The 12,468-nt window shown below is 40.9% G+C and overlaps 1 protein-coding gene across 1 annotated transcript in view; it reads left to right on the forward strand.

Annotated features, from left to right (window-relative positions):
* The window catches only part of LOC123240239 (calmodulin-binding transcription activator 1-like), a 71,143-nt gene that overhangs the window by 34,663 nt on the left and 24,012 nt on the right, over positions 1-12,468 (forward strand). Inside the window, exons 2-6 of the mRNA XM_044667661.1 lie at positions 937-1,088; positions 6,406-6,602; positions 7,031-7,109; positions 7,374-7,689; positions 8,113-8,636. Of these exons, the coding sequence (XP_044523596.1) occupies positions 951-1,088; positions 6,406-6,602; positions 7,031-7,109; positions 7,374-7,689; positions 8,113-8,636 (1,254 nt within the window). The 5' untranslated portion in view covers positions 937-950. The remainder of the gene's footprint in view (positions 1-936; positions 1,089-6,405; positions 6,603-7,030; positions 7,110-7,373; positions 7,690-8,112; positions 8,637-12,468) is intronic.

Below are 12,468 nucleotides of genomic sequence, written 5' to 3' on the forward strand. Positions count from 1 at the left end.
ACCTGTGATACCTACCTCACAGGGTTCTTAGCAGGATCAAATGGTATAAGGTATAAAAAGAGCTTTGCAGAACTGCAAGCAGTGTATATCTGTATATACATATATCTCAGTTATTTTTAATAAGGACATATGCCAATGGGAGGACATGAGGAGGGAAGTCCATGCCAGCACTTAGCAACAGCATATATAAAAGCATGGAGGCAGAAAATGGCAATTGATTAACTTTTGGGGGTGGCGGGGAAGAGAGAGTCAAGAATGATTGAGATGTTGAGCCTGGGTGACCAAGGGAAGGGTGGTACCCTCAAAAGAAGTGGAGAAAGGGGTAGCTAGGTGGTTCAGTGAAAAGAGAGCCAGGCCTGGAGAGGAGAGGACCTTAGCCTAGCCCCTGCTAAGGCAGTTAATTCTCTACTCTCCTATAAAAGTATTTTGTGTGGTCCTCCTTCTCTCAGGGATGGGCCAGTCTTGTAGTCAGAGCCATGAGGAAGGGATAAATGATCTTCAGCTAAAAACAATTATCCCGTCTCAACATCTCATCAGGATTATCTCCTCTTCTAGATGGATGTTATATTAACTTTCATCTCAAACACCAAAGTCTCATTTGCCATGTCATTCTGAACTCCTCAGTCTTCAATTGCACACCTAAGAGCAATTAGGCAGCCAGAAAAATTAGCTTACCAGAATTCGCATAAAGGACAACTAGTGTCAGTGAGTTCCCCTTAATCTAAAAACTGTTCTGGGTCCATAGATAATAACATAAATAGAAACTCAACATAAAGTTTGACTGCTACTTTGGAGAAGGCAGAAGGCAAATTTCACAGGCTTTTAGAGGTGTTTTAGGAAAATCTATCACAAAACATTCATGTTCTCTAATAGGGTCATTTGGTAGTGTCTGTTCTTTAGGGGCGTAACCTCACACTTTTTCTTGTTTTGTCCTAGATAACCAGTTCAGGATGTCCATCCTGGAAAGGCTGGAGCAGATGGAAAGGCGGATGGCTGAGATGACGGGATCCCAGCAGCACAAACAGGGTGTTGGAGGCGGTAGCAGTGGAGGCGGCAATGGGAGCGGGAACGGAGGAAGCCAGGCACAAGTATGAGACCTCTTTGTAATGAGTCTGTCTGTCCATTTGATGACACTTCCCCTGAGACTAGCACTGCTCTGCTGAGATTAACAGCACTCTTGGACTAGTACCTAAAGGCCAGCAAACCTCACAGGCACTATCTGAGGGGAATTTTTTGATCGAATAGAGCTCTATCAGTGGTTTCTGGATCATATCGGTTCATCTTAGATCTCATTAAACTGATCCCTAATTATGAAAAATAGAAGTCGCATTTTCAGTGTTAATGACTGTTAAATCTTTCCAATTTGTGAATTCTTATATCTCTTTCAAGTACAAATGTAAAACATAGTTAGGTTAAACAATTTGTAGGCCTTTGACAAAGACCCAAATGCTCAGATTAAAAAGTGCCTTTGGAAACTCAGTATTATCCTATGTGGGATTATAGCTTGCATCCCAGGATTCATTCCAACACGCATATATTTTCCTAAATTAATAGGAACTTCAGTGTCAAATGCATAGAACCTCTAATTGCTTCAGGAACCCAAGAGCTGTGAGAGGTCCAATTCATAATCCATTTCTGGAAGCTAAGTATGAATTGGCAGCTTTCTGAAGTCTTTAAGATGACCAACACAACTCCTTATGGAGATGGTTGGTTAGGGAGCCTGGGTTCTATTCCAGTTCCACTGCTGATTTACTGCCAGAAAGCATGAGATTTATTCACCCTACATTTTTTTCACCTGTAAAAATCATGATACTCTCATGGGATCGATTCCCGGCGACCACACCTTAAATATATATATATGTATATATATATATATATATATAAAATGTCTAATTTCTAAATATTACACCCTTTTGAGAATGTTATAAAACGAAATTTTTTGTGTGTCTTGAGCCTCGTAAATACCATAAATTTCATATATTTTCAGTAACAGCAAACAATACTTGGATCCAAAGTAAAAGAAAAGGATACTGCACTTTTCACTTTCCCTTCCCATAAGGTATTGTTTCCACATTGCTCCTTTCTGTTCTCAGAAATGGATCAAGAAGAGGAGGACTAAGACCCAATACCTCTCCCAACCAAGGTTAACATCCTCCAGGCAATCGGTGACCTCATTCCTCCAGCTGTGAGGTTCACAACCCATCCCCACCTGCCCATCCTGCAGGATTTGTGTTCAGGGCCTCCCATATGTTTGTCCCAGGAGGAGTCCAAGTTTGGGTGGGCCAATCCGAGAGAAGGATCATGCAAAATACTTTTAAAGAGAGTGGAGAATTAAGTGCCTAAGCCCCTTGATTCTAATTTTAATACATAATCTGTCATGAGGATCCCAATGAAGTGCAAATAAACCACCAGGTTGTATGGGAGGGCCTTAAGTGCGTGATTCCATCATGAGCTCAGGAAAGCTGTTGGGTCAGCTGGCAAGTGACAGTGGTATTAGTCTGATACCCTGTTAACTTCCATGACTGAAATAAACTTCTACTAATTAAAAGGTGATTAGGATAGTCAGCCTGCATCTGCCTTAGGTGATAAAGACAATCTTTTTTTAAAAAAGAGGAAAAGATCAGGGGCTTCCTTCTCCATACCCCACTTAGGTGCAGAGGCTTTATTCATGCATGCAAACATTTTTTGGTGTAGCCAGAATTATTAGCCTCCTAACCTGATGTTGTGCAAAGCAGAGACCCCTTGCTCTGCTTCTTAATGAAACTTCTATAGAGCTAATGGAGATAAATTTGCATCCATTAGCTGATCTCTACTTCACAACAAATTCTTTTCACATATAATAGATGATTCAGTAAAGAGTATATAGAGAAGGGGCAGCTCGGTAGCTCAGTGGATTGAGAGCCAGGCCTAGAGACGGGAGGTCCTAGGTTCAAATCCGGCCTCAGACACTTCCCAGCAAGTCACTTGACCCCCATTGCCTACCCTTACCACTCTTCCACCTATAAGTCAATACACAGAAGTACAAGGGTTTAAAATTAAAAAAAAAAAAGAGTATATAGAGAAGCAGTAGCCTAGTTACAAGATTCAGCCCCTGAAAGAAAAAATGTTTTCTGAACAACTGAAAGATGAGTGCTGGGATAGGGAACTGAGTCATTTGTAAGCTTTGTGTGTAACTCTGCTACCTCAAAGCTGCTGACAAGGTACTTGAGTACTAATTTTTGATTTTGATTTTTCAGCTGATTCAGAGGAAAAAATATTTAAAGTTCCTGACTTATTCTTTCCTGCATTCTTGTTGCCATCACTATCATCTATTATTATTATTATTATTATTATTATTATTATTATTATTATTATTAATGGCACTTTTTAAAGTTTAAAATTCCTGAAGCTCTGCTTTTACATCAAATGAATTGGTGTTATAGCCTTCTTGGTGTTTCTGTAAAGAAAATAATTCTTCTAAAAGGAGATATAATCCACTATGTGCACTGCTCTGTGCTTAGTGCGAGGATAATAATAAAGAAATAAAGCAGTCCCTGCTTTCAAAGAAGCTTATATCCTATCAGGAGAAACATTATGTGCACAATGAGGTAAATACAAAGTAATCTGGGGGGAGTCAAGAAAGACTTCATGTGGAAGTTAGTGCTTTTGAACTGAGCTCCGAAGGAACCAAAGATTCAAGAAGGGGGGACATGGCAAGTACGGAAGCTGACTTGTTCAAAGTCCTGGAGGAGGAATGTCAGGGAACAGTTTGTAATGTGTGATGGGTTTGGAAAGGTGAGCTAAGTACAGATTGTGAAGGGTCTTGAATAGTGCCCAGTCGTGGGGTTTGTATTTTATCTTAAGAGGTCATGGGGAGCCAGTGAAGCTTTTCAAGAGAGTGACATCGTTAGACTCATGCCTGGAGAAGATCCCATTGGAAGCTCTACAGAGGATGGATTGGAAAGAGAAGAAACTTGAGGCAGGGGGACCAATTAGAAAGTTACTGCAGTGGTCTGGGGAAAAGGTGAGAGGAGTCTGAACTGGGATGGTAGCCCTGTGAGTTGAAAGTTGGGACCTTATGAAAGATGTGATCAAGGTCAAAATTGACATGGTTTGACAACTGCTTGGAGTAAGAGTGCAGAGTCAAGGAGAAGTTCAAGATTAAGAATCTGAATAACTGGAGGGGTTGTGCTACCCTTGACAGGGCTTTGGAAGTTAGGATAAGTGAGCTTGGCAGGAACAGATGGCACTTTCTATCCTGGACCTGCTAAGTTTGAGATGAGTATGGGACGTCCCGCTAGAAATATCCAACAGGCAATAAGTAAGACAAGACTGCAACCTGGGAGAGAGACTTGGAATAGATCTGGGAATCATCTGCTCAGAGATGATAGCTGAGCCTATAGAGCAGGGGTTGGCAACGTGTGGCTCTAGAGCCATATCTGGTTCTTTTGAGGGCCAGATATGGCTCTTTCTGCAGGAGCCATAAAGTCCATTTTTTTTTCAGGCGCTGTTACAGGAGCCGCACTGTGAGCACTGTACGGCTCTCACGAAATTACATTTTAAATAATGTGGCGTTTATGGCTCTCACGGCCAAAAAGGTTGCTGACCCCTGCTATAGGGTTCCTGGGAGAGGAAACGTAAAGAGAAGAGGAAAGGGCTCAGGACTAAACCCTAGGGTACATACACCTGCACAAAGGAGGAGAAAGATGAATGATGATCCTACAAAGGAGACAGGACTAGTCAGACAAGTAGGAAAGGAACCAAGAAAGAACTACTTTTACTCAGGGGGGAACATATTCAGAAGGAGGTGATCAACAGTGTCAAATGTTGTAAACAGGTCTAGAAGGCTCAATATTGAGAAAAAGGCTTTGATTGTGACAATTAATAAGTCACTAATCATTTTTAAGAAAGTAGTTTCAGTCACTGATGAGATTAAGTCAGATTATAAGGAGAGAGGAAGTGGAAGCCACAAGGATAGCCTCCTTTTTCTAGTTTTGCTGTGAAAGAGCGGAAAGATCTAAGAAGACAAGAAGTGTTTTGGTTTGTTTTTAAGGATGGAGAAAACCTAAACATATTCCTATGAAGCAGAGTAGATGCTAGTAGAAAAGAAAAGCCTGAAAATTTGGGGGTCTTCAACAGTCAATAAACATTTGTTAAGCACCTACTATGTGCTTTGTACTATGCTATATGTTGGGAAAACAAAGGCAAAGGACAGACCCTGCTCTCAAGGAGCTCATACTCTAATGGGGAAAACATTTTAGCCATATACAAAAAAGTTATATACAGGATAAGTTGGGAAAATGAACAGGGATAAAGGAGATCAGAATAGGGTTTCCTGTCAAAGGTGGGATTTTTAGCTAGAGGAAGCCAAGAGGTAGAAAGGAAGGTGAGCATTCCAGGCATGGGACACATTGGGTGAAAATGGTGGGGATTAGGTGGAGTGCTTTGTTCTAGTCATAGCAAGGAGACCAGTATTACTAGATAAGAAAATGTGAGAAAGTGGGAAAAGACCGGAAAGATGAGGGAAGGTTATAAAGATTTTTGACAGCCAAAGAAAACATTTTATATTTGATCCTGGAGGTGATAAGGAGCCACTAGAGTTTATTAAATAGGGGGCAGTAGGGTGAGATGTTCAGACCTGCACTTTAGGAAGGATCACTTTAGGAGATGAGTAGAGGATGGATTGCCAAAGCAGATGGAAGGAGGTAGGACCAAGGATATAAGTAGAAGAACTGATCTTAAGGAGAAGGACCACTTCTTCATCAAAGACTGGAATATAGAAGAAAAGAATGGGGGATGATGTCAAGGGTTTTAAGACATAGAGAAGGAGAGAGGGAGCTCAGAGTAAATGACTTTTATTTTTTCAATGAAATCCTTTGGCAGGGTCTTTTGCTGAGAAGACAGTATAGGTATGAGATGGGGGGGGCAGTGATGGAACTGTAATCCTCTCTGTCACCAAGTAAAGTCTGAAGGGACCTCCTTTGCCGAGAAGGAAGAACAAGAGTTGAGAGGCAATAGAACTGAGGACATCAGTAGATCTGTCAAGCTTTGCTCTCGGAACAGCCCTCTACAATGTATATTCCACTTACAACAACCTCTTTCCAATATCAGTGGACCCTCAGATAAATGGGCCCTAACTTAATATCCGCTATAATAGGCTGACAAACTTGGTTTTATGAAAATTACCTTGCATCACTACTGCAGAAAAATACTCCTCAGCAGAACCCCCACCAGGTCTATTCTATAGCTCACGTTGCTTTTCTCTCTGATTGTCCATTTTCACCTTTGTGTTGCACTCCTGCCCCCCTCATTAAAACATTTGATTCCTTACACTTAAATGCAGTGCTGCAGAGTGGCTAGGGCTCAAATCTCCCCTCCCTACATGCAATGAGAGAGCAGATTGTAATTTGTGCTTGGCCATTGTAGTGTGCATCTGGGACTGGGACCATGGGGAGCTGCTTTGAGAGCCGAGTGGTGGTGGTGTGTGAAAAGATGATGAGTCGTGCCTGCTGGGCAAAGTCCAAGCACCTCATCCATTCGAAGACTTTCCGAGGAATGACCCTCTTGCACCTGGCTGCAGCCCAGGGCTATGCCACTCTGATCCAAACCCTCATCAAATGGCGGTAAGGCTGTATGTGGCTCACGTGAATATGTGGCGGGTGGGAAAAGGGAGCAGATTAAGCAACCTGGCTTTTAGCTTCCTTCCTGTAGTTGCCCTAGCAAAGAGAAGCTTTTATCTCTTGCCATCCCTTTAACTCTAGAGTTGGAGAAAACTTGCCCCACAGGCACTTTTGGAGAGACTTTTAATGAATCCTTCCCTGGAAACAGAGAATTAAGGAACAGATCCTAAGGCTGAACAACTTGATTTCCAATAGGTCACTGGCTGGATACAAATAGCCCAGACCACTAAGCCAATGGAATGCCAGGTCTCTTCATTTATTTCCAGGATGTTAGATGCCAATTTTCGTTGTCTTAAAAAGTTTCAATACTGCCTGCCAGTATGGTACAAATGGTGTAATTTGTTGAAGTAATTCCTGTTACTTCCTTACAGAACCAAACATGCGGATAGCATTGATTTGGAATTGGAAGTTGACCCTTTGAATGTGGATCATTTCTCGTGCACTCCTCTGGTAAGGAAAAAGACTCATGTATTTCTTAACCGTGGACCGTCTTCATTTGGAAGTGGGATCTGCCTGGTTCCATACAATTGCATTTCATTCGCATATGGCTTTTATTAAAATTATTTTTGATGCTTATATTTTCTATAATCCCATTAAGCTTGTCAGCAAAAAAAAAAAAAAATCCTCAGAAACTTGAAAGCATTCTGGAGCCAACCTGTTGGCTAAAAACAAAGCTTTCTGAAAAGGCATCCTTCTTGTCGCTTTACCTTTTAGATGTGGGCATGTGCACTGGGACACATGGATGCTGCTATTGTACTATACAAATGGGACCGCCGAGCTATTTCCATTCCTGACTCACTGGGAAGGCTGCCCCTGTCAATTGCCCGTTCCCGGGGTCATGTGAAGTTGGCAGAATGTCTGGAGCAGCTGCAGAGAGATGAGCAGGTCCAGCTCGGACAGAACCCTAGAATCCATTGCCCTCCAAGTGGAGAATCCAATACAGAAAGCTGGATAGCCCAGTGGCATGGTGAAACCATCGCCTCTTCGGAATCACAAAAAGGAATCACTGTTATCGCAAGTACAAATCCAGGTAAAAACAAACAAACTGAAGTAATTGCGTCTTCGGGATTCTGGCTCTGTTATTAAACATCAGGATTTACTATGGTTTTTATTCTCTCTTCAAGTTGAGTTGGGGAAAAAAAACAATGTCTGTGTCATTCACATAGATTCTTTTCCTTTGCTGACTCTGCTTTAGCTATAGGGGCACCAGCTGCTCCTCCCTCACCCCCTACCCAAAAAATGTACAAAAGATAACAGGAAGTCTCTGCACCTGCAGGAAATGCAAGTTTCCCAGAGAAGAATTGTCTAAGTATAGAGTATGTAGTTTAAAATGTTTAAATACTTGGGATATGATTCTGAGTACTGACTTTTGAGCTTTGTCTCCCAAGTAGTTGCTCTGCGGGAGTTCTCGTTCCATTACCGGTCCTGACTGCCCTTTCTGCTTTCCTTACAGAGCTAAGAAGACCTAGGTCTGAGCCCTCTAATTACTATAGCAGTGAGAGCCACAAAGATTATCCTGCTCCCAAAAAGCATAAGTTGAACCCTGAGTACTTCCAGCCGAGACAGGAGAAACTGCTCTCCACGGCACTGAGTCTAGAACAACCAAGTATCAGAAAGCAGAGCCCCAGTTCCAAGCAATGTGTCTCTGAGACAATCAGCCCCACTGAAGGAATAAGGGATTATAGCCGGGAAGTCTCCCCTCACACTCCAGAGGCTGCAGGATTCCGAGGCTCTGGAGCTCAGCCTGGAGTAAAGTGGAACTCCAAAGACCTTTACATTGGTGTGTCTGCAGTGCAGGTAACAGGAAGCCAGAAGGGAGCCAGCCTAGGCAAGGACCCAGCTCCACCCCGTATTCGCCCACGAGAACAGATGAGTGTCCTAATGATGGCTGACAGAGAGATGGTAGATGCTGAGTTGTTGTCTTACCGAGAAAATGTCGAGAATGAGGCTTGCTTGCAACACATGGATGACTTACAGGTCAGTATTTCTGATGGAGACCTGCTGAGGCTGGGACACAAGTTCAGAGGAGGTCAGATTTCAGGCTGGAAGGGGTCATGGAACCATAGATCTGGAGAGTTGGAAGGATCCTTGGCAGCCAGCCAATCCCATCCATCCGTAAAAGGAATCCCCACTATCAGATGTCCCGGGCTCTACCAGGAAGGAGATCCCACCTACTTTTCAGGCAACCCACTCACTTTTGGATAACTGTAACAGTCAACATGTTTTGGTTTTTTTTAATGTCAAGCCCAAGATTGGCCACTTCTTGACTTTCGGTCATTGTTCTTCTGGAGTCAAATAGAGCATCTCCAATTGCTTATCTCTATGATATCCCTTGAAACATTTGGAAGGCAGCTATCTTGTACTCCTACCCTACCAAGTCCTTTCTTCTCTAAGCAAAACATTCCCAATTCCTTCAGCCAGTCCTCACAGGATATGGACTCTGAAGGTACTTCACCATCCTGCCTGCCCTCCTCTCCAGTCTATCATGGTGCCCAGAATTGAACACAATATTTCAGATGAGATCTGGAAAAAGGCAGAATACAGTTGAACTATCACTTCCATTTTAGGTCATTCTAGTCCAATCCTCTCCTTTTCCAGCTGAGGTCCAAACAGGTTAAATGATTTTCCCAAGGTCACAAACAACAACTGGAATTTGAAGAACTTAAGACCTCTGACTAAATCCAGCATACTTAATGCTTTCTTTGATGGAACATCAGTCTCCAAAAGAAAAGACATGGGATGTTTCTAGCTAGTAAAATGCTAAAGAAGTCTGACTGGCCTGTATGCACAAGAACATTCTTCTAGCATTTTTTGTTCCATGAGGTTCTGTGAACCATGCTTTGGTTCATAGAATATTCTATTTCATTTTGTTGATCAGAACCTCCATCTATTTCAGCGAGTCAGATATTGTGATCAGGATCTAACTGCCACTAACCTAGATCTCAGAGATATCCCTCTGTCTTCATATTTCTCATGAGGCTTTAGCTATCTTTTACCTTATTCTTGAATAGGTGTCCCAGGTAGACCCCTTTTTATTCAAAGAAAAAACCACAATGGCTAATTTCACAATGGAAAGCACTAGTTACTTTATGGTCATGGGCCTAAGCTCTCTAGCTAGATCAAGGAGGTTTCATTTGTATAAAAATCCTCATAAATATGAATTAGCTTTTTGACATGGACAATCATTTCTAGCCACTGTAAAAGAAAGAAGGGTCTAGTGATCTACTGGAATACAGACCCAAACTGTCAAGGAGAGAGTACAAACTATAGCCCCAGTAGTTGATTCCTTTCCTGACACCTAATCATAGGCTTATTAAGAGTCCTTTTGGTATACAAAATCTGCTCTTACGGATCCATAGAATGTGAACTGAAATTAACTCACAACTGGACTACCTAAATGCATTTTCTACTTCTTACAAGCACAGTATCTAAGAGGCACAATGGTGACGGGTCATTTTTCTAAGGTTTTTTAAATTTCAGTGTATTTGAGATTTTAACTCTGATGTTATTGAAAGGCACTTTAAGTAAGGAGAGTAAAGCAACCACAATTCAAAGTTAACAAAGCTTTTTGGTGAGGTCACATGGGAGAATTGTATCCTACCGTACTCTATAAAACATCAGTCACTTCACTAAAATCCACTCAACATTTTGGGCTTATTTTGCTGGCCAAGTTATTTTTCCCTCTTAATAGCAGTCTTACAGTCTCCTGTGTGTATATTAGGAAGAATGATGCTCTCTACCTAGAAGTTAATGGTTATATTATTTGCCAAGTGCCTTGGGCTCTTTGGGTGAGAGGTGCTATATAAATTCATAGCATTATCATGCGGTTGTTGTTAGTCCCAGGGAGTATATTTTCAGGCTGGAGGTAATGTGATATGAGGCTATTAAATAAGGCTTCCATAGCTAGAGGATGTCATTATCTTATTCTTGTTACACTACATCTCATTACAATGCTACATTTCATTTATTTATTTATTTGTTGCTATGTACTAAAAGATTTTGAAATACAAAATTGTGGATTTCTGCTTATGGAAAAGTTTATTTCCAAAATCTCTCTTAAATTCTGAATGATTCATTCAGCACATGAGACTTCTTTCCCTCCTCTAGTCCCAAACCAGAGTGGCTGGAGTCTCCCTTCTGATAATGTATGACTTCAGAATGATAACAGACAATGGCAGTGAAGCTTTTTTAGAAGCTTTTTTTTGCATTTTAAATATTTACCTTTTTTTCTGTAAGTACATCTAAAGAGTCTTGAACATTCTTAACTGATTTTTACTAACCTTACTAAAACTCATGAAGAATGGATTAGAATTGCCATTTAATTTCTTTATCTGTAGTAAAATTTATCAGATTTTGCCCATTCTTAGAGAAATGGTAGGAAGACTCAAAATTCAAGAGGAATTAAAGAGGATAAAGACTTTCTAATGAAGTGCTACCACTTAAGAAGAAAAGAAAAGCAAAAGAAAATAACACCAAGCCAGAGCAAACATGCCTTTCAGTGGAAATGAGAGAAATAAGTTGTACTATTCTATCGGAATAATCTGAATAAACCAAGGCAATATGTTGGCATCTATAAAATATACAGATTCTGAAGAAGGTGGTATGGGCTTTAGGTACAGATGATCAAGAATTTCTGAAATGTACCTTCTAATGGTCCTGAAGGCAAACACGAACAGCTTGGAGAGATGAATGCCATATATGTCCTTTCTGACCACCATCAGCATTTTAGCTGCAGATCTTCAGAAACACCAGAGAAATACATTTTGTGAACATTTTAATAGCATATGAACTTTAGGACAAAACTTCTTATTCTCATTATCATATGAAGTAGAGAATGAAGGTTGGAAATTTTGTTGGAACACTGGAAGAATAATTTTTTTCTTAAGGCCTCTTCAGAAAACATATTTTTTCTGATCTGACTTCAACAAATCTTGGTAGTTTTGTCTCCCATTATTCTTCATGTACCCACTATTCCTGCCAAGTTAGACAACTTACCATGTTTGGAATTTGTTCCACATTTTCCTCTCTCCATGCCTTTTTTTACGCTTTTCTCTCAGCATAGCATGAATTCTCTTCCACTCTCCCATTTCTGCGTGTTTAAATTTTACCTATCTTTAAATGTCCCAGATTCATACCACCTTGCCAATAGGCAATCCCCAATGCCCTCAACTAGAAGAAATGACTCCTTCCTCTGAACTCACACAGCCCTTGTCCACACTTCCTACTGACACTAGATTCAAACTTGTGTTATATTTACATGTGTAAATGATATTTCTATTAGATGACAAACTGTTAGATGAAGAAGAGGGCATATCATATTCATCTTTTTGTCATCTTCAGTACCCAACACAATTCCTACTAATACTATATCTAAATTAATCAATGAAATCATTTAAATTATCTTGCCTTTCATGGTTGATGATTCAATGGGTGAAGAGAAAATAGTGTAATCTGTCAAGCAGCTAGGGAAAACTGGATAGAGGGCTGGGCCTGGGGCCAAGGAAGACCTAAGTTTAAATGCAGTCTCAGATACTAAATGAATGACCAAAGGCAAGTCACTTAACCTCTGTTTGCATCAGTTTCCTCAACTATAAAATAGGGAAGGGGCCACTATATAGCACAGTATAGAGAGTGCCAGGCCTGGAGATGGAAGGACCTGGGTCCAAATCTGTCCTAGTTACTTCTTAAGTGTGTGATCCTAGGTAAGTCATTTAACCTCAATTGCCTAGCTCTTGCCACTTTTCTGTCTTAGAATTTTGTTTATTCTAAGACAGAAGGCAAAACTATAAAATAGGCATAATATGTAGCA

This window comes from Gracilinanus agilis, chromosome 3, assembly GCF_016433145.1.
Source record: "Gracilinanus agilis isolate LMUSP501 chromosome 3, AgileGrace, whole genome shotgun sequence".
NCBI lineage: Eukaryota > Metazoa > Chordata > Mammalia > Didelphimorphia > Didelphidae > Gracilinanus > Gracilinanus agilis.